General features: G+C 45.6%; 1 protein-coding gene across 1 annotated transcript; it reads right to left on the bottom strand.

The window, feature by feature from the left end:
• Window positions 1–12: 12 nt before the first annotated feature.
• On the bottom strand, window positions 13–20,594 carry LOC127932694 (germ cell-specific gene 1-like protein). The gene is made up of 5 exons (XM_052528958.1): window positions 19,931–20,594; window positions 11,295–11,342; window positions 2,878–3,036; window positions 2,133–2,244; window positions 13–1,414 (listed from the first exon to the last, which is right to left on the bottom strand). Exons 1-5 carry the CDS (start codon window positions 20,217–20,219, stop codon window positions 1,120–1,122), a joined length of 903 nt encoding a protein of 300 aa, XP_052384918.1. The 5' UTR covers window positions 20,220–20,594; the 3' UTR covers window positions 13–1,119.
• Window positions 20,595–23,248: the final 2,654 nt, after the last annotated feature.

Genomic DNA, 23,248 nt, shown 5'->3' with positions numbered 1-23,248 from the left:
TTCATTGCAGAATCCTTAATCCCTATAAGCACAAAGTACTTTAAATAGAATACACAGTCATTGGTCATAATTGTACTCAAGTAACATTGGTGTCCAGTGGTCAGTTTTTGTTTTATCCGATACTGAGTAATGTGCAGTAAACAGACCACTGAGGCAACAAACAATGCACAACTTCAAAAGAAAAATAATACACATCTTACAGCGATTTCACAGATCAAAACCATTCTACTTTGTGACACTTATTTACACTTATATAGTTATGCGTTATAGGCACGGTATACGCTGCAAACACTTATAGCTATATTTTGCGGTGCACATTCTTAAAATACGAGTTGAATGCAGTTTGTCACCCCCTTCCTATTTCCATATTTAGTAAGGCTAATAGCATGCAGAAACATCGCGTAAACAGTCCTATGGTGTCCCAGGAAAATCAGAGGGCATTCTGTTACAAATCTTGTTTAAAGGGGCATCCATTTTTGAACATACAAATGAATGATATGTACCCATTCATTCTTGAAGAATATAACATTAATGCCTCATCAGTTCAACTGTCTGACCCCATTAGAACCCAAAATATAAGCTTGTTTTACTCCAATGTTTGTAAACAAAGTAAATGTAAACAAACACTACACAGCCTCAAAACATGGTTAAAACTATAATGCTGATATCATGGATATTCAGTCCTTACATCCATAGTTCTGTCTCTGAATTTGAGAGTGGTTAGGGGCGGGTAAAACGCTATTGTTATTGATTGCGGCCTTCCTTGTGTGTCAGATCATCTAGTTGTATGATCAGTGTGTACACGGCTGTCTTTCCATGACTATCAATGCCCAAACTGGGAACAAGGGAGTGAATATCCTGGCTCAATTAAGGCAGTGATGAATTCAATCAGAACGGATTCAGTTGCTACAGAATCCCCAAAAGACCCAACACAGGTGACGGATCACAATTGGATAGCACTGACTTCATACATTTACTTTTGACACATCCCGGTGGGCAAAACGAGTTGAAATGACGATGAAATAACATCAGCACAACCAGAAACTGGTTAAAAATGACATAACTGCGACATCATGTGAACCAGTTGAAACCAGTTTTTCCCCGCTGGGATCCCTCCCTTCAGCACTGGTCTTCCCCCAGAGTCTCTGATACGTCACTCGGGTCTAACGACGCGGCCGGTACGTGCGTCCTAATACCACTGCTATACGGCGTCTGTGTGTACACCTCCACGGTTTGGGATATGGAGCGCAGGGAGTGATCGCGGTAGTATCCCAACGCCTGCCGCGCCTGCTCCTTTCGGATGCTCTGCACGAAGGTCTTGCGTTTGTGTCGGAACTCGATGACAGTCTTGGTGTAGGAGTTGAGGGTGGTGACTGATGCACCCATGCAGCAGGTGAAGGATGCCCAGGCCATGCTGGAAAACAGGAAATGGAAAAGATGGAAGAGAGAGAAGTGAGGAAATAAGCACAACAGATACAGGAGAGGAAAATGATGGGGACAGAGAGAGGAAAAGGCAAGGAGGAGTCAATTGTGAAGGTGCAGTCTGCATATTTAGGCCTTTCGCTGTTCATGGTCAGTTCACAGATAGGATGTTTTTATGAAACACTGCGAAAACATATAATCACTTTGAGTTTGGGGATTTCTGGCATACTTTTTGTAAATATTATTATTCCCGTGTAAAAATGGAAGGGTCGTAGCTTTGCAGGATTACTGTCAATCCGTCAGTCCCGACAGGGTAGGAATGTCAATCTGGGGAGATCCCAATGTAATAGGCCACTACTGTACATGAGTCTATACACTATTATTATTATTATATTATTATATTATACACTGTAGCTCCCATTTTCACTCACTGCACATGTTATAATCCAGAGCTATGTCACAAGTGTTAAGATGTTCAGCCTGGAAGATTAAAATTCTGAACATACAGTGTACATATGTCTTTGTGGGCTACACTTCACCCTTGATCCCCTTATGCAATTTTCCAATCGCATCGACCATATATATATTGGGGCTTTGGGACACCAAAGCCTAATCCGCCCGGTAACATGAGAGCTTTGGGGTTTTCATTAGAGAAGTGTGACGCTACAAAGGGAGACGTGGGATTGTGTGTGTGTGTGTGTGTTCCCTACCAGAAGGACCATCCGTAGTCCCAGTTATAGGGCCTCCAGTCTGCAGGGCCCAGGGTGACTGTCACCTGGAACACCTGTGTGTACATCATGTGGGCCACCATACCCAGGAGCCCTGCAAATACACAGATACCGGTATACAGTTAGATGTTTAGTGTACATGTAGGCGCACACACACACACACACACACACACACACACACACACACACACACACACACACACACACACACACACACACACACACACACACACACACACACACACACACTAGGACCTTGTGACCTCTCTGATAGCTGATGCTTCTACATTGGGAGAGGCTGCAGGTTATCTCCTAGTCAAGACCTACAAAACCAGCTTCTCTCCTTGCTAGCTTCGCTTTTCATCATGTTCACCACCGTGTTACACTTGTTCAATGTCTACTAGTGGCAACAGTTGCATAGTAATGTATACAAGTATTTCTTTACTTTGCTCCACCAATTAGGCATAAAAAGGTCCGTGAGTTTTCCCCAGACCAGACTCAACAGCGTTTTTCCCCCTGGCCATATGACGTAATCTATGCAATTCAACAAAAATCTAAATGTATCATGAACAGAAAGAAATCTGGGCTCTATGGTTGCCATGGAGTTTCTCCTGGTCAGGTCATGAGGCCTGGGAGAACTCCCGGCCCTTACACACGAAACAATAGCCTGGGTCCCAGATCTGTTTGTGCCGTCTTGCAGAGGTGGTTTTCAACAGTCCCTCTGTACCTGAGAGGACGGTGAAGATTGCAGCGAAGGCGTTCAGTTTCAGTCCATCTATCATGTTGCTGGTGCTGGAGTGAACCAGTTCTAGACACATCAGGCTGAAACCCACTATCAACAGGACTATGTACAGCATCTCAGAGACCACCGACAGCCATAGGACACCTGCAACAGACAAAGCAAAAGCATTAACAGTTGTTAGGGTATTGGAAATCAGTGAGAGATTTTTCTATAACCGTGAGATGATGTCGAATTTGAATTACTGATCATATTTTCATAAGGATGTGTGATGGTTGTGGAGAAAAGGGTTGATTTCTTTGATCGTGCATGCTTCACCCATCTGTTCGTTCATAAATCATAGGACTGTATTTGGCAGGTTCCTATTTGAAGTCCTGTCATGGACACTAAACGTTTTATTCCCTAAAAAGTAATTCCTGATGTTTGATGATTGTGTCCTAACTTAACCTAAACTCAGGTACACATTTGTATTTTTTGTGTTTTTGGTCTCTGCCTATCTAACATCTCTTACAACATTTCTGACATCCATATTGACAACAGACCTGTTGATAACATATCTCAGGACCGACAGGCCACTCAAAACCAATTCATGTCATTTGTCTCTGACGCAAAAAGTATCAGGAATCTTCTCAGACCTTCCAGAGCGTCAAACTCTCACACTGTCTCGTTACGGGAGGTTGGAGTCAGACATCTCTTCCTACCTCACCAGTCTGCTATTAATCCTTCTTGACACTTCATTGCAGGAAGTGAACATTGGCTGGTGTCAGTATTTCCCCTGAGACGCTCTCAACGGGATAGGACGGATGGTCAGGGGCGGTGGCGGGGATGGGGTTGGGGGAGGAATGTCCCAAGACTGAGACAGTGTCTAATTTCGTAATGGAATTTTAGAACAAGGTTTGGTGGTACTTAACTTTGGAGACAGTATTAACCCTGTACAGCGTTCTGTGTAACTATTCTTGTGAGTAGAGTGTAGTAAGTGTTGTACTTATTGCTACGGTAGTAAATAAAGTAGGCTATATGAACTACAGTACAATCCATGTCGTTTTTTCTGTTCTGTTTCAATTGAGTTGTTTAGCAGACACTTTCTAGGGGAGAAACATTATGACTCGCGGAAGTATGAGAGCTTTTATCTCGTTTTGATTGGTTGTCATTCTGCATTATTTGCGCATGGATCATTTCACAGCTGTTATCATAACCTTCTACTTTGACAGAGTGGGGTGTGACCATAGCAACCCCACATCCTGTGTCCCTGACAACACAGGGGATGATGCCAAGGTTGTTTGAGAACATAAGCCCCAGTATGTCTGTAATAGGGAGTTTATTTTACCTCCAGTACATGAAGGCTGATATAGTCAACAAATCAATCAACTATTGTGATGTCAAAGTTCAGGTTTAATGAATATGGAAAAGGTATACCAGAGATACAGAACAAGTTGTAAGAACTAGACCAAAGCCTATAGATAGATGATCCGATATAAAAGCATTCACTGTAGTTATAAGTCTCACAGCAGAACTTTCTCCAACAACAATCAGTAGAAACATGTGGGTGGATTTTTCATTTCGAAGCTCAATTAAACCTATTCTGCCTTCCGTCCTTTATAATATATTAATAATAATAATATATTAACAAAGAAAGTTACACCAATCTTATTGCTCCATGCATTACATCAATCTGCAACATTGGTAGCAGCTAAATACTTCATATTGTTTTTTAAAATCTGCACTGTATAATATCCAAATTCAGACATAATTAAAGTTCAACAAATTTAACTTTGATGATGTGGTACGTTCATATTTAATTTACATGAGGGGGAAAAATATTGAGTCATAATGTAATTTCCTCAATTGGAACAACAAAGGCAAGCAAAGTAACTAAATATCAGAAGGCAGTTCAAACTTGATGCAGCCACTGTACCCTGCAAACATCCCCTCTATGGTGGTGTCATGACAGCCACGGTACCCTGCAAACATCCCCTCTATGGTGGTGTCATGACAGCCACGGTACCCTGCAAACATCCCCTCTATGGTGGTGTCATGACAGCCACGGTACCCTGCAAACATCCCCTCTATGGTGGTGTCATGACAGCCACGGTACCCTGCAAACATCCCCTCTATGGTGGTGTCATGACAGCCACGGTACCCTGCATACATCCCCTCTATGGTGGTGTCATGACAGCCACTGTACCCTGCAAACATCCCCTCTATGGTGGTGTCATGACAGCCACTGTACCCTGCAAACATCCCCTCTATGGTGGTGTCATGACAGCCACGGTACCCTGCAAACATCTCCTCTATGGTGGTGTCATGACAGCCACTGTACCCTGCAAACACCTCCTCTATGGTGGTGTCATGACAGCCACTGTAACCTGCAAACATCTCCTCTATGGTGGTGTCATCAAAGCCACTGTACCCTGCAAACATCCCCTCTATGGTGGTGTCATGACAGCCTCTACACCCTGCAAGCATCCCCTCTATGGTGGTGTCATGACAGCCACTGTACCCTGCAAACATCCCCTCTATGGTGGTGTCATGACAGCCACTGTACCCTGCAAACATCCCCTCTATGGTGGTGTCATGACAGCCACTGTACCCTGCAAACATCCCCTCTATGGTGGTATCATGACAGCCACTGTACCCTGCAAACATCCCCTCTATGGTGGTGTCATGACAGCCACGGTACCCTGCAAACATCTCCTCTATGGTGGTGTCATGACAGCCACTGTACCCTGCAAACACCTCCTCTATGGTGGTGTCATGACAGCCACTGTAACCTGCAAACATCTCCTCTATGGTGGTGTCATCAAAGCCACTGTACCCTGCAAACATCCCCTCTATGGTGGTGTCATGACAGCCTCTACACCCTGCAAGCATCCCCTCTATGGTGGTGTCATGACAGCCACTGTACCCTGCAAACATCTCCTCTATGGTGGTGTCATGACAGCCACTGTAACCTGCAAACATCTCCTCTATGGTGGTGTCATGACAGCCACTGTACCCTGCAAACATCCCCTCTATGGTGGTGTCATGACAGCCTCTACACCCTGCAAACATCCCCTCTATGGTGGTGTCATGACAGCCACTGTACCCTGCAAACATCCCCTCTATGGTGGTGTCATGACAGCCACTGTACCCTGCAAACATCTCCTCTATGGTGGTGTCATGACAACCACTGTAACCTGCAAACATCTCCTCTATGGTGGTGTCATGACAGCCACTGTAACCTGCAAACATCTCCTCTATGGTGGTGTCATGACAACCACTGTACCCTGCAAACATCTCCTGTATGGTGGTGTCATGACAGCCTCTACACCCCCTGCAAACATCTCCTGTATGGTGGTGTCATGACAGCCTCTACACCCTGCAAACATCTCCTGTATGGTGGTGTCATGCCAGCGACTGCACCCTGCAAACATCTCCTCTATGGTGGTGTCATGACAGCCTCTACACCCTGCAAACATCTCCTGTATGGTGGTGTCATGTCAGCCACTGCACCCTGCAAATATCTCCTGTATGGTGGTGTCATGACAGCCACTGCACCCTGCAAATATCTCCTGTATGGTGGTGTCATGACAGCCTCTACACCCTGCAAACATCTCCTGTATGGTGGTGTCATGCCAGCAACTGCACCCTGCAAACATCTCCTCTATGGTGGTGTCATGACAGCCTCTACACCCTGCAAACATCTCCTGTATGGTGGTGTCATGTCAGCCACTGCACCCTGCAAATATCTCCTGTATGGTGGTGTCATGACAGCCACTGCACCCTGCAAACATCTCCTCTATGGTGGTGTCATGACAGCCTCTACACCCTGCAAACATCTCCTGTATGGTGGTGTCATGTCAGCCACTGCACCCTGCAAATATCTCCTGTATGGTGGTGTCATGACAGCCACTGCACCCTGCAAACAACTCCTCTATGGTGGTGTCATGACAGCCACTGCACCCTGCAAACATCTCCTGTATGGTGGTGTCATGACAGCGACTGCACCCTGCAAACATCTCCTCTATGGTGGTGTGCAAACATCTCCTGTATGGTGGTGTCATGACAGCCACTGCAGCTCTATAGTGGTGTCTGACAGCCACTGCACCCTGCAAACATCTCCTTTATGATGGTGTCATGTCAGCCACTGCCCCCTGTACATCTCCTGTATGGTGGTGTCATGACAGCCTCTACACCCTGCAAACATCTCCTGTATGGTGGTGTCATGCCAGCGACTGCACCCTGCAAACATCTCCTCTATGGTGGTGTCATGACAGCCTCTACACCCTGCAAACATCTCCTGTATGGTGGTGTCATGTCAGCCACTGCACCCTGCAAATATCTCCTGTATGGTGGTGTCATGACAGCCACTGCACCCTGCAAACATCTCCTGTATGGTGGTGTCATGACAGCGACTGCACCCTGCAAACATCTCCTCTATGGTGGTGTCATGACAGCCTCTACACCCTGCAAACATCTCCTGTATGGTGGTGTCATGACAGCCACTGCACCCTGCAAACATCTCCTCTATAGTGGTGTCATGACAGCCACTGCACCCTGCAAACATCTCCTTTATGATGGTGTCATGTCAGCCACTGCCCCCTGTACATCTCCTCTATGGTGGTGTCATGACAGCCACTGTACCCTGCAAACATCCCCTCTATGGTGGTGTCATGACAGCCACTGTACCCTGCAAACATCTCCTCTATGGTGGTGTCATGACAGTCACTGCACCCTGCAAACATCTCCTCTATGGTGGTGTCATGACAGCCACTGCACCCTGCAAACATATCCTCTATGGTGGTGTCATGACAGCCACTGCACCCTGCAAACAACTCCTCTATGGTGGTGTCATGACAGCCACTGCACCCTGCAAACAACTCCTCTATGGTGGTGTCATGACAGCCACTGCCCCTGCAAACAACTCCTCTATGGTGGTGTCATGACAGCCACTGCCCCTGCAAACAACTCCTCTATGGTGGTGTCATGACAGCCACTGCACCCTGCAAACATCTCCTCTATGGTGGTGTCATGACAGCCACTGCACCCTGCAAACAACTCCTCTATGGTGGTGTCATGACAGCCACTGCCCCTGCAAACATATCCTCTATGGTGGTGTCATGACAGCCACTGCACCCTGCAAACAACTCCTCTATGGTGGTGTCATGACAGCCACTGCACCCTGCAAACAACTCCTCTATGGTGGTGTCATGACAGCCACTGCCTCTATGGTGGTGTCATGACAGCCACTGCACCCTGCAAACAACTCCTCTATGGTGGTGTCATGACAGCCACTGCACCCTGCAAACAACTCCTCTATGGTGGTGTCATGACAGCCACTGCACCCTGCAAACAACTCCTCTATGGTGGTGTCATGACAGCCACTGCACCCTGCAAACATCTCCTCTATGGTGGTGTCATGACAGCCACTGCACCCTGCAAACAACTCCTCTATGGTGGTGTCATGACAGCCACTGCACCCTGCAAACAACTCCTCTATGGTGGTGTCATGACAGCCACTGCACCCTGCAAACAACTCCTCTATGGTGGTGTCATGACAGCCACTGCACCCTGCAAACATCTCCTGTATGGTGGTGTCATGACAGCGACTGCACCCTGCAAACATCTCCTCTATGGTGGTGTCATGACAGCCACTGCACCCTGCAAACATCTCCTGTATGGTGGTGTCATGACAGCCACTGCACCCTGCAAACATCTCCTCTATAGTGGTGTCATGACAGCCACTGCACCCTGCAAACATCTCCTTTATGATGGTGTCATGTCAGCCACTGCCCCCTGTACATCTCCTGTATGGTGGTGTCATGACAGCCTCTACACCCTGCAAACATCTCCTGTATGGTGGTGTCATGCCAGCGACTGCACCCTGCAAACATCTCCTCTATGGTGGTGTCATGACAGCCTCTACACCCTGCAAACATCTCCTGTATGGTGGTGTCATGTCAGCCACTGCACCCTGCAAATATCTCCTGTATGGTGGTGTCATGACAGCCACTGCACCCTGCAAACATCTCCTGTATGGTGGTGTCATGACAGCGACTGCACCTGCAAACATCTCCTCTATGGTGGTGTCATGACAGCCTCTACACCCTGCAAACATCTCCTGTATGGTGGTGTCATGACAGCCACTGCACCCTGCAAACATCTCCTCTATCAGTGGTGTCATGACAGCCACTGCACTCCCCTGCCAGGAAAGTCAATCACCACCTTCCCGGAGACACCTGAAACCCCACCCTTCAAGGAATTAGGATGTAAGTGGTGTCATTTAGATGCAAGTGGCTGTTCCACTGGTTGTCATAAGGTGTATGCACCAATTTGTAAGTCGCTCTGGATAAGAGCGTCTGCTAAATGACTTAAATGTAAATGTAAATGTGTCATGACAGCCACTGCACCCTGCAAACATCTCCTTTATGATGGTGTCATGTCAGCCACTGCCCCCTGTACATCTCCTCTATGGTGGTGTCATGACAGCCACTGTACCCTGCAAACATCCCCTCTATGGTGGTGTCATGACAGCCACTGTACCCTGCAAACATCTCCTCTATGGTGGTGTCATGACAGTCACTGCACCCTGCAAACATCTCCTCTATGGTGGTGTCATGACAGCCACTGCACCCTGCAAACATATCCTCTATGGTGGTGTCATGACAGCCACTGCACCCTGCAAACAACTCCTCTATGGTGGTGTCATGACAGCCACTGCACCCTGCAAACAACTCCTCTATGGTGGTGTCATGACAGCCACTGCCCCCTGCAAACAACTCCTCTATGGTGGTGTCATGACAGCCACTGCCCCCTGCAAACAACTCCTCTATGGTGGTGTCATGACAGCCACTGCACCCTGCAAACATCTCCTCTATGGTGGTGTCATGACAGCCACTGCACCCTGCAAACAACTCCTCTATGGTGGTGTCATGACAGCCACTGCCCCCTGCAAACATATCCTCTATGGTGGTGTCATGACAGCCACTGCACCCTGCAAACAACTCCTCTATGGTGGTGTCATGACAGCCACTGCACCCTGCAAACAACTCCTCTATGGTGGTGTCATGACAGCCACTGCACCCTGCAAACATCTCCTCTATGGTGGTGTCATGACAGCCACTGCACCCTGCAAACAACTCCTCTATGGTGGTGTCATGACAGCCACTGCACCCTGCAAACAACTCCTCTATGGTGGTGTCATGACAGCCACTGCACCCTGCAAACAACTCCTCTATGGTGGTGTCATGACAGCCACTGCACCCTGCAAACATCTCCTCTATGGTGGTGTCATGACAGCCACTGCACCCTGCAAACAACTCCTCTATGGTGGTGTCATGACAGCCACTGCATCCTGCAAACAACTCCTCTATGGTGGTGTCATGACAGCCACTGCCCCCTGCAAACATATCCTCTATGGTGGTGTCATGACAGCCACTGCACCCTGCAAACAACTCCTCTATGGTGGTGTCATGACAGCCACTGCACCCTGCAAACAACTCCTCTATGGTGGTGTCATGACAGCCACTGCCCCCTGCAAACAACTCCTCTATGGTGGTGTCATGACAGTTATAACATTTGAACAGCTCAAGATGACATTTGAGTGCAAGATGGCAGTTGAGACAGGATGCAGACCCCTTCATACTGCAAGAGTATAGCTCAACATTCTTTTATACTTTATGCAACCCTGTAGACCAGGGGTCTTCAATCTTTTTTTTGTCCAGGGACCCCCTCCCAGGCAAACCGGCGACCCAGGGACCCCCATCATACGTTAGCAAAACATGTGCTGTCTTGTCTTATCATTAGGGGAATGATAATGGCAAGGAGAAGTATATAAAAAAAGATGAATAGATTTGGTAGATAGTTTTTCATTATTTTGACTAAGAGCTGTTTAGCTGGTTAAACAAAGGTTAGCCATGTGTTGGCAAAAGTGAATGTCCAAGTCAAGAAAGCTTACCAGCAGCACTTGCTGCACTGGTAGACTTTTCAAAAGCCTATGTCAGATACTCCAGTGACTGTAATTAGCTCCAAGGAGTGTAATTTGCTCAATTGTTGACAAATAAAGTAGATATCCTCTTCTTTTCTACTGTAGACATGTAATTGAAAATGTGTTTATTATGTTGTTGCTAGCTGTAGTCATAAAATATCCTCGTCCCCAGGGGTGGATTGGCCATCTGGCATTTTTGCATTTTTTGCCTAGTGGGTCAAGTGGGTCTGTCTAACTTTTTTTTCCTCTTTTCACAAAATGATTATTATCTGGCTAATAATGGGGGCCTGAAAATGGGCCGGTGTGTTAGTAATGCCAGGGCCAAGTTCTGGTCCCAGTCTGCCCCTGCTCTCCCTCTACAAGTAATCTTCCTGGTACGGGTGATGTACAGCTCTATAGCAGATGTGTTTACCTCCTGACGTATGCAGTGATCACTCACCTCTCTCCGAAGCCGGAGCCAGATCGATAAAGCTCCTGCATTTCTCACCTGGAACGAATGGAGAAAATGGAGTTTCACATCAAGCTGTAATACCTTGCATGGGTTCTTCAGGGTCACAATTCACTCAGAGTATCGTGTCTAGACGACTTGATTTTCGTAATTTGGGGAAGTTCAAAAGTTCAAGAAGAGAAACATTGCGTGCTTGGCATAGAAAAAGGGAAATGCCCATAAGTCAAATAGAAGTACATTTCGCTGGATTCTAGCCACAAGTCATTCAGAGTATCTATTACCCTACTTGATAGTAACATATAATGTATTTTAGGTGAGGTTCAACAGTTCAAGAAGAGACACACTGCGAGCTTGGCATACAATAGAGATTAAATAGCAGCTTCAAGGCACACACAAGTCATTCAGATAATTTGGTCTACTTGATTGTACCCACTGGACAAAAACTGGCTGAATCAACGTTGTTCCCACGTAATTTCAACAACAAAAAATAAATGTGACGAAGTCATTTCAGCAACAAAACATCTGTGTGGAAAACTGATTGGATTTGCAGAAAGTCATCAATGTAAGGGAATTTCAACTTTGACCCTAAATCCAATGTCATCGTGAAATGTTTTGTTAATCTCACGGGGAATTCACAATAGCTGACAACTCAACCAAATGTCAATCAAAACTAGACTTTGAAATGACATCAGTGCCCTGTGGGCTGTTCAAAAGAAGAAATACCATTGTGTGCTTAGCATGAGCAAAGCCAAGAGCCAGAACTGCAAATCAAGAGGTCAGAAACAAGCAAAAGATCATGAGAGAGTCACAATGAAATTTACTCCTGCGGTGCTGACCTGTTGCCCCCTCCACAACCACTGTGATTATTATTATTTGACCCTGCTGGTCATCTATGAACGTTTGAACATCTTGGCCATGTACTGTTATAATCTCCACCCGGCACAGCCAGAAGAGGACTGTCCACCCCTCAGAGCCTGGTTCCTCTCTAGGTTTCTTCGTAGGTTCCTGCCTTTCTAGGGAGTTTTTCCTAGCCACCGTGCTTTTACATGTGCATTGCTTGCTGTTTGGGGTTTTAGGCTGTGTTTCTGTACAGCACTTTGTGACATCGGCTGATGTAAAAAGGGCTTTATAAATACACTTGATTGATTGCCTACCTAGTCTAATGCATCGGTAGAAACTATTTTAGAGGTCATGTGGGTGGTTAAAAGTTCAACCAATGCGTCCTTTGCATGAGAAAAGGCACAGCGTGGCCAAGTACAAGCAGCTGGAGGTCACAGAGGTCAATGACTTGACCATCCCCACAGAGCTTCCAGTTCAATCCTTCCCAAATGACATCCTTCTAGCAGTTCTTCTTCCTGGACATTACTGGGACCTTCAGGGACTCCATAAGACCTTATGTCCCTTGATCAAGACGTGATAACATGATACACTTTTTTCTCCCTCCTTTCCTCCCCTCTTCCAGGCGTGATTTATTCTTCCGTCCGCTGTCGCTTGTAGCCGCCCGCTGCAGCTGCTGGATTTGTCGTAAATCTAAAGCTTAATCAGGTATCAGGAAGATGGTGACAGCTGTTTAGAGGAAAAACTCATCAAGGGCCGTTATGTAATCCTCATTAGTCAACTCAACTGTGTGTGTGTGTGTGTGTGTGTGTGTGTGTGTGTGTGTGTGTGTGTGTGTGTGTGTGTGTGTGTGTGTGTGTGTGTGTGTGTGTGTGTGTGTGTGTGTGTGTGTGTGTGTGTGTGTGTGTGTGTGTGTGTGTATGTGTGTTTGTGCACGCCTGTGTGTTTGTACAGTCCCAGACCCAGGCCTGATGAGACAACACGCTCCCAGTATTTATTCTCATATAAACTCTGACGCTTTATTTCTGTTCTTAATGTCTCTTTAATATGCCATCACCAGACCAGGTCTACTGTCTCCAACCAGAGGCTCTGATCCTGATGTCACTACTGTTGGAGAACCTGGAAGTCAAGACCGATGTTTAGAGATGGGAAAGCTGCAATTTCCCCTCTTTTAAAGGTGGGAATGCTGCAAAATGTTCTCGATTGAGTCAGACTCAGTGTAACTAATCTAGCTACGTATATAATCTCCAGAGACACCTTTGACTTAATGGTGTTGACATTAACATGGTAACCATGCTTACGCGGGCACGTCATCAGATCCAGCTGTTGCACTTCCACCTTGTGCATTTGTTTAGACTCAAGAGTAAAGTTGTGTGACGATTTTACTTCTTGTTACAGACATTCACAGTACCCTATAGACCTGTAGGGAGAGAGACTGCTACTGTAGACTATTAGTACCCTATAGACCTGTAGGGAGAGAGACTGCTACTGTAGACCATTAGTACCCTATAGACATGTAGGGAGAGAGACTGCTACTGTAGACCATTAGTACCCTATAGACCTGTAGGGAGAGACTGCTACTGTAGACTATTAGTACTACTGTAGACCATTAGTACCCTATAGACCTGTAGGGAGGAGAGACTATTAGTACCCTATAGACCTGTAGGGAGAGAGACTGCTAGTAGATATTAGTACCCTATAGACCTGTAGGGAGAGAGACTGCTACTGTAGACTATTAGTACCCTATAGACCTGTAGGGAGAGAGACTGCTACTGTAGACTATTAGTACCCTATAGACCTGTAGGGAGAGAGACTGCTACTGTAGACTATTAGTACCCTATAGACCTGTAGGAGACTGCTACTGTAGACTATTAGTACCCTATAGACCTGTAGACTATTAGTACCCTATAGACCTGTAGGGAGAGAGACTGCTACTGTAGACCATTAGTACCCTATAGACCTGTAGGGAGAGAGACTGCTACTGTAGACTATTAGTACCCTATAGACCTGTAGGGAGAGAGACTGCTACTGTAGACCATTAGTACCCTATAGACCTGTAGGGAGAGAGACTGCTACTGTAGACTATTAGTACCCTATAGACCTGTAGGGAGAGAGACTGCTACTGTAGACCATTAGTACCCTATAGACCTGTAGGGAGAGAGACTGCTACTGTAGAATATTAGTACCCTATAGACCTGTAGGGAGAGAGACTGCTACTGTAGACTATTAAGTACCCTATAGACCTGTAGGGAGAGAGACTGCTACTGTAGACTATTAGTACCCTATAGACCTGTAGGGAGAGAGACTGCTACTGTAGACCATTAGTACCCTATAGACCTGTAGGGAGAGAGCTACTGCTACTGTAGACTATTAGACCATTACCCTATAGACCTGTAGGGAGAGAGACTGCTACTGTAGACTATTAGTACCCTATAGACCTGTAGGGAGAGAGACTGCTACTGTAGACCATTAGTACCCTATAGACCTGTAGGGAGAAAGACTGCTACTGTAGACTATTAGTACCCTATAGACCTGTAGGGAGAGAGACTGCTACTGTAGACTATTAATACCCTATAGACCTGTAGGGAGAGAGGCGGCTACTGTAGACTATAGTACCCTATAGACATGTCGGGAGAGAGACTGCTAGGGTAGACTATTAGTACCCTATAGACCTGTAGGGAGAGAGACTGCTAGGGTAGGCTATTAGTACCCTATAGACCTGTAGGGAGAGAGACTGCTAGGGTAGACTTATTGGTACCCTATAGACCTGTAGGGAAAGAGACTGCTACTGTAGACTATTAGTACCCTAAAGACATGTAGGGAAAGAGACTGCTACTGTCGACTATTAGTACCCTAAAGACATGTAGGGAGAGAGACTGCTACTGTAGACCATTAGTACCCTATAGACATGTAGGGAGAGAGACTGCTACTGTAGACTATTAGTACCCTATAGACCTGTAGGGAGAGAGACTGCTACTGTAGACTATTAGTACCCTAAAGACATGTAGGGAAAGAGACTGCTACTGTCGACTATTAGTACCCTAAAGACATGTAGGGAGAGAGACTGCTACTGTAGACTATTAGTACCCTATAGACCTGTATGGAGAGAGACTGCTACTGTAGACCATTAGTACCCTATAGACATGTATGGAGAGAGACTGCTACTGTAGACCATTAGTACCCTATAGACATGTAGGGAGAGAGACTGCTACTGTAGACTATTAGTACCCTATAGACCTGTAGGGAGAGAGACTGCTACTGTAGACTATTAGTACCCTATAGACCTGTAGGGAGAGAGACTGCTACTGTAGACTATTAGTACCCTATAGACCTGTAGGGAGAGAGACTGCTACTGTAGACTATTAGTACCCTATAGACCTGTAGGGAGAGAGACTGCTACTGTAGACTATTAATACCCTATAGACCTGTAGGGAGAGAGACGGCTACTGTAGACTATAGTACCCTATAGACATGTCGGGAGAGAGACTGCTAGGGTAGACTATTAGTACCCTATAGACCTGTAGGGAGAGAGACTGCTCGGGTAGGCTATTAGTACCCTATAGACCTGCAGGGAGAGAGACTGCTAGCGTAGACTATTGGTACCCTATAGACCTGTAGGGAAAGAGACTGCTAGGGTAGATTACTAGTACCCTATAGACCTGCAGGAAGAGAGACTGCTAGGGTAGATTATTAGTACCCTATAGACCTGTAGGGAGAGAGACTGCTACTGTAGACTATTAGTACCCTATAGACCTGTAGGGAGAGAGACTGCTACTGTAGACTATTAATACCATATAGACCTGTAGGGAGAGAGACGGCTACTGTAGACTATAGTACCCTATAGACATGTCGGGAGAGAGACTGCTAGGGTAGACTATTAGTACCCTATAGACCTGTAGGGAGAGAGACTGCTAGGGTAGGCTATTAGTACCCTATAGACCTGTAGGGAGAGAGACTGCTAGGGTAGACTTATTGGTACCCTATAGACCTGTAGGGAAAGAGACTGCTAGGGTAGATTACTAGTACCCTATAGACCTGCAGGAAGAGAGACTGCTAGGGTAGATTATTAGTACCCTATAGACCTGTAAGGAGAGAGACTGCTAGGGTAGATTACTAGTACCCTATAGACCTGTAAGAAGAGAGACTGCTAGGGTAGATTACTAGTACCCTATAGACCTTCAGGAACAGAGACTGCTAGGGTAGATTACTAGTACCCTATAGACCTTCAGGAAGAGAGACTGCTAGGGTAGATTACTAGTACCCTATAGACCTGTAAGAAGAGAGACAGCTAGGGTAGATTACTAGTACCCTATAGACCTGTAAGAAGAGAGACTGCTAGGGTAGATTACTAGTACACAGCTGTACATTTCAATGAAACAAGGTGAAGCCCCAAAATTGCCCAAGCTAGAAGCATGTGTTTCAGACATAAGGAAGTGGATGGCTGCAAACTTTCTACTATTAAACTCGGACAAAACAGAGATGCTTGTTCTAGGTCCCAAGAAACAAAGAGATCTTCTTTTGAATCTGACAATGAATCTTAATGGTTGTACAGTCGTCTCAAATAAAACTGTGAAGGACCTCGGCGTTACTCTGGACCCTGATCTCTCTTTTGAAGAACATATCAAGACCATTTCGAGGACAGCTTTTTTCCATCTACGTAATATTGCAAAAATCAGAAACTTTCTGTCCAAACATGATGCAGAAAAATGAATCCATGCTTTTGTCACTTCTAGGTTAGACTACTGTAATGCTCTACTTTCCGGCTACCCGGATAAAGCACTAAATAAACTTCAGTTAGTGCTAAATACGGCTGCTAGAATCCTGACTAGAACCAACATTTTTTATCATATTACTCCAGTGCTAGCCTCTCTACACTGGCTTCCTGTCAAAGCAAGGGCTGATTTCAAGGTTCTACAAAGCATTACATGGGCTTGCTCCTACCTATCTCTCTGATTTGGTCCTGCCGTACATACCTACACGTACGCTACGGTCACAAGACGCAGGCCTCCTAATTGTCCCTAGAATTTCTAAGCAAACAGCTGGAGGCAGGGCTTTCTCCTATAGAGCTCAATTTTTATGGAACGGTCTGCCTACCCATGTCAGAGAAGCAAACTCGGTCTCAACCTTTAAGTCTTTACTGAAGACTCATCTCTTCAGTGGGTCATATGATTGAGTGTAGTCTGGCCCAGGAGTGGGAAGGTGAACGGAAAGGCTCTGGAGCAACGAACCGCCCTTGCTGTCTCTGCCTGGCCGGTTCCCCTCTTTCCACTGGGATTCTCTGCCTCTAACCCTATCACAGGGGCCGAGTCACTGGCTTACTGGGGCTCTCTCATGCCGTCCCTGGAGGGGGTGTGTCACCTGAGTGGGTTGATTCACTGTTGTGGTCATCCTGTCTGGGTTGGCGCCCCCCCCCCTTGGGTTGTGCCGTGGCGGAGATCTTTGTGGGCTATACTCAGCCTTGTCTCAGGATGGTAAGTTGGTAGTTGAAGATATCCCTCTAGTGGTGTGGGGGCTGTGCTTTGGCAAAGTGGGTGGGGTTATATCCTTCCTGTTTGGCCCTGTCCGGGGGTGTCCTCGGATGGGGCCACAGTGTCTCCTGACCCCTCCTGTCTCAGCCTCCAGTATTTATGCTGCAGTAGTTTGTGTCAGGGGGCTAGGGTAAGTTTGTTATATCTGGAGTACTTCTCCTGTCCTATTCGGTGTCCTGTGTGAATCTAAGTGTGCGTTCTCTAATTCTCTCCTTCTTTCTTTCTCTCTCTCGGAGGACCTGAGCCCTAGGACCATGCCCCAGGACTACCTGACATGATGACTCCTTGCTGTCCCCAGTCCACCTGGCCATGCTGCTGCTCCAGTTTCAACTGTTCTGCCTTACTATTATTCGACCATGCTGGTCATTTATGAACATTTCAACATCTTGGCCATGTTCTGTTATAATCTCCACCCGGCACAGCCAGAAGAGGACTGGCCACCCCACATATGCTCTCTCTAATTCTCTCTTTCTTTCTCTCTCTCGGAGGACCTGAGCCCTAGGACGGTGCCCCAGGACGACCTGACATGATGACTCCTTGCTGTCCCCAGTCCACCTGACTGTGCTGCTGCTCCAGTTTCAACTGTTCTGCCTTATTATTATTCGACCATGCTGGTCATTTATGAACATTTGAACATCTTGGCCATGTTCTGTTATAATCTCCACCCGGCACAGCCAGAAGAGGACTGGCCACCCCACATAGCCTGGTTCCTCTCTAGGTTTCTTCCTAGGTTTTGGCCTTTCTAGGGAGTTTTTCCTAGCCACCGTGCTTCTACACCTGCATTGCTTGCTGTTTGGGGTTTTAGGCTGGGCTTCTGTACAGCACTTTGAGATATCAGCTGATGTACGAAGGGCTATATAAATACATTTGATTTGATTTGATTTACCCTATAGACCTGTAAGAAGAGAGACTGCTAGGGTAGATTACTAGTGCCCTATAGACCTGTAAGAAGAGAGACTGTTAGGGTAGATTACTAGTACCGTATAGACCTGTAGGGAGAGAGACTGCTTGGGTAGACTATTAGTACCCTATAGACCTGTAGGGAGAGAGACTGCTACTGTAGGCTATTAGTACCCTATAGACCTGCAGGAAGAGAGACTGTTAGGGTAGATTACTAGTACCCTATAGACCTGTTAGAAGAGAGACTGCTAGGGTAGATTACTAGTACCCTATAGACCTGCAGGAAGAGAGACTGCTAGGGTAGATTACTAGTACCCTATAGACCTGCAGGAAGAGAGACTGTTAGGGTAGATTACTAGTACCCTATAGACCTGCAGGAAGAGAGACTGTTAGGGTAGATTACTAGTACCCTATAGACCTGTAAGAAGAGAGACTGCTAGGGCAGATTACTAGTACCCTATAGACCTGTAAGAAGAGAAATGCTAGGGTGAAGTACGAGCAGAGCCAGTAGGGACCCTTTCTAAAAGCACTAAGCTCATGTCCCCTAAACTTCTTACCAAGGATTCACTGTACCGTAACTCGAAACTCCCATCCTATGTTCCAATGATTCTAATGCCGGGATAAACTGCTCTTTAGGCTATCCAATACTTCATGCCAGAGAGGACAACTCGTTATTTAAGATGCCATTTTTGACTAGTGGCGTCTGCCTACATAAACTGGGGGTGATTACCCTAAAAAACTCATAACTTTCTAAATATCCTTAGCTTGCAGTTTTAGATAATATGTATGTTTTTGTCCCATCTGCAGGCTGACGCTTAATTACTATGGTGACACAAGATGATGACACATGAGAATGGCTCACATAATGACACAACCAAGGAATTATAGCAAGGACTGCAGAGTTTAATAGCTGCAATTATACATAACTGTGTGTGTGTGTGTGTGTGTGTGTGTGTGTGTGTGTGTGTGTGTGTGTGTGTGTGTGTGTGTGTGTGTGTGTGTGTGTGTGTGTGTGTGTGTGTGTGTGTGTGTGTGTGTGTGTGTGTGTGTGTGTGTGTGTGTGTGTGTGTGTGTGTGTGTGTGTGTGTGTGTGTGACAATCTAATCAAGCCTTTATAGACCCTTGTCTATTTCTGAATGTATAGGGTGTTCTTTTTGAATGGCAAGAATGCCTGCTTAGACACCGGTATTGATTGCATAGTTTGAACACACACACACACACACACACACACACACACACCTGCAAACCTCCTTCCTGTAAATATCCATATAATTTTAGCCTTTACACTCCAGAGACCTCAGTATAATTCATTGACAACTCGACGGGACAACGTCATTTAACAACAACACATCATCACCTCACCTTCATCATGGATATTCTCTGCACAGGAGAACCAGATCCCGGTGTGGAACTGTCTGAATAGGAACCGGTCGTCCCCCGTTTCCCAACTGTACACCACTACTTTGGGGTCCGTCTCGTTCACTCCATAATCGATGCAGTTGTGCGTGCGAAGTTTAGTGCACTTCGGCTTGGGGACGCGCTGCGTGCCGACGCACCAGTATGTTGTGATGAAAGCAGTTATTGAGAAAAATAGTGCTAAAAGATTCATACTAACGGACAGCAGTGCCCTGCACTTGCGAGTGGTCTTCATTGTCCATAGATATCTGCACTTATTAGATAACTCACTCACTCGCCATCCATCCAATATGAATCAAAACAGGTAATGAAAAACTGGTCAAACTCCACCGAAAATAAGTTTCAAGTGATGTGCAACATGTCGGCAATAAAATACATAATTTGGCACTCCAACCCGTTGAATTGAAATTACTCTCCCTACCGGATTTGAGGGACGGCAAAATCTGAGTTTGAATTTAGCTTCAATCCACCATTATCATCTGTTCGAGTCGTTAGCCATTAGATAATTTTCACACGAAGTGCCCTGAAATGACCCTCATCCATTCGGTGAAGGATTGTCACGTTGTCAAAAGATTTGAAGAGCTTGTTCGCACAAAATCTGTGGGATTTGTATCGGTGATGCTCGCCTTCAATCTGTGATGAGCCGCTCTCTCTCTCTCCCTCTCTCTCTCCCTCTCTCTATTTTTCCCTCTCTCAGAGATGATGAGATTACAGTTCATTGATAGCATATTTCATTTTGTGTGAACAATAATCAAACCATAGCATCAGACTGGGAATAGGATCAATAGTATTTCTTATATTTCAGAACAGTACTTGGACTGTTTGACTGAGCCTGTCTGGGGTGGAGTGCCAGATGGGTAGGATTAGCACTTTTGGGACTATTCCATTGGCAATGACAAAATGATCAAGTCTAAACAACATACAAGACAAGCCTACCATAAAGACTATCTAGATAGCCATTGTTCAGTGTTACCATTAAGACGTCAACGAGTTAAGTGTTGCCATAAAGTCCATCTATAATGTTCTGCAAAGAGGGCTCTGTTCTAATTGAAGGGCCACGTCGACAGCAATTGGGTAATCACTCAAACTTCTCACTCGATCTCCCTCTCCCCTCTGACAGTGTAAAAGCCAACACACCATCACAGCATATTGTGAAATAAACACAAATTACTTATTGGACACGAAAAAGTCCAATGTGTGTATTACTTGATTTTCTTTCGTCATAATGCATCCTCCTTCCTTCCTTCCATTTTTTTCGTGTGCCTGTCACAAATGTCCAATAAGCAATTTGTTTTCCCAATAATCTGGGATACTGGGTTTGGTAGAGGCAGTGGCACAGCAGCTCTTCTCATTACTACACTTGAGAGACAGCACGCTTACATGAGACTCCGATTGGATAAGCTACAACAGAAAGCCAGGATACCTCACCCAAAATGTGTGTGTGTGTGTGTGTGTATGACGTTGGTGGGACACAACAGTTCTTCTGATACATTTGTGATCATGAAGCATCACCACTGACAACAGAGGGAGATATCTAGATTGCAGTACTCATGGGGCATAATTTCAACATTTCAAAAGGCTTAGCTTGGTATTATAGACTCTTTACAGTAGTTGTAACAGACAGACAAATAGAAGGAAACGTAGATTGGGGTTAGGGTGGAGTACACAGGAGGCTGCTGAGGGGAGGACAGCTCATAATGGCTGAAAGAGCAAAGGGAATGGCATCAAACACCTGGAAACCATGGAAACCACGTGTTTAATATATTTGATACTATTCCACTCCAGCTATTACCATGAGCCCATCCTCCCCAATTAAGGTGCCACCAACCTCCTGTGGTGGAGTAAATGTTTAGACAGTCAGTGACAGGTTTGTACATAGCCTATATTCAGTAGGTACTGTAGGTCCTAGCCACGCCCACTGGTTCAAAGCACTCGTCATTCTTTCCATACAGAACTGATTTGGTTAGTATTCCATCCCATCAGTCACCCTACTCCCCTTGTATAGGAGGCAACTAGGCCATTGTTGTATAACCCATATTCCACGCATTCTGCTTACATAACATGTCTAGGACATACGTTGAAATGGAACATGTATTGGCCAATTGTACGTGTCAGGACGGATTCATATTTCCATTGCGCTCACATATACTGGACATATAACAAGACAAAAATGTTTTCTTACAGGTTTGGCTCTAAGCTTTGGTACACATTTTCAAGAAAGATAGAAAGGGTCAAAATGTCCTAGACACGCAAATATCAATCATCAACACATGCAAAGCTTAAATATACTGCAAAATGGATACATTGACGCAGGCAGTGAAATATGATGAATCGGTTGAATAATGCTCAATCCATGTCAACAGCTGTCAACCCTGAGACCTCACATTAAATACCCATGCAATTTATAGCCCAACAAATGGACACACACACACACACATACAAAAAAGCTTAAGCGGTGGCCGTTATGTTATGCAGGAGTGTCTATGACAAGCGGATTACTGCATAGAAATCATGACATTGCATGACATCTTTTGGATCCACCAGCCTTTATTTTTAAAGCACATGTGTTTCCAAAGAGGTAAGAGCAGCAACATCGTGAGCACGGATATGATATGTATCCCAAATGGCACCCTATTCCCTACATAGCCCTATGGGCCCTGGTCAAAAGCAGTGCGCGACATAGGGAATAGATTGCCCTTTGGTTCAAAGCCATAAACATGGGGCTTCACTTGAGTTTGGATGCTGGTGACTTCCGTTTGAAGCTGATAGATGGAGGGGAATTAGTCTCTCAACAGATAGAGACTAAGGATTAGTATAATCTGCACTTTACAGACCCTCGAAATCAAACTGTCTGACTGGGTGTGCAGGGCGCTTTAGAATCAGCTTCTAGAACAGTGTTTGTTTGTCACAGGCTGATTGTTGAGTTCAAATCAAATTGTATTTGTCACATGCGCCAAATACAACAGTGAAATGCTTAGTTACAAGCCCCTAACCAACAATGCTTTAAGATGTTAAGAAAAAAATTGAAAATAAAAGTAACAACTAATTCAACAGCAAAATAACAAGCAATGCTATTTTTTATTTATCCGTTACATTACCAGGTAAATTGACTGCGAACACAATCTCATTTGCAGCAACGACCTGGGGAATAGTTACAGGGGAGAGGAGGGGGATGAATAAGCCAATTGTAAACTGGGGATTATTAGGTGACCGTGATGGTTTGAGGGCCAGATTGAGAATTTAGCCAGGACACCGGGGTTAACA

The sequence above is a fragment of the Oncorhynchus keta genome, chromosome 10 (genome assembly GCF_023373465.1).
Source record: "Oncorhynchus keta strain PuntledgeMale-10-30-2019 chromosome 10, Oket_V2, whole genome shotgun sequence".
Lineage (NCBI taxonomy): Eukaryota > Metazoa > Chordata > Actinopteri > Salmoniformes > Salmonidae > Oncorhynchus > Oncorhynchus keta.
This window is presented reverse-complemented; position numbering and strand designations above follow the sequence as displayed.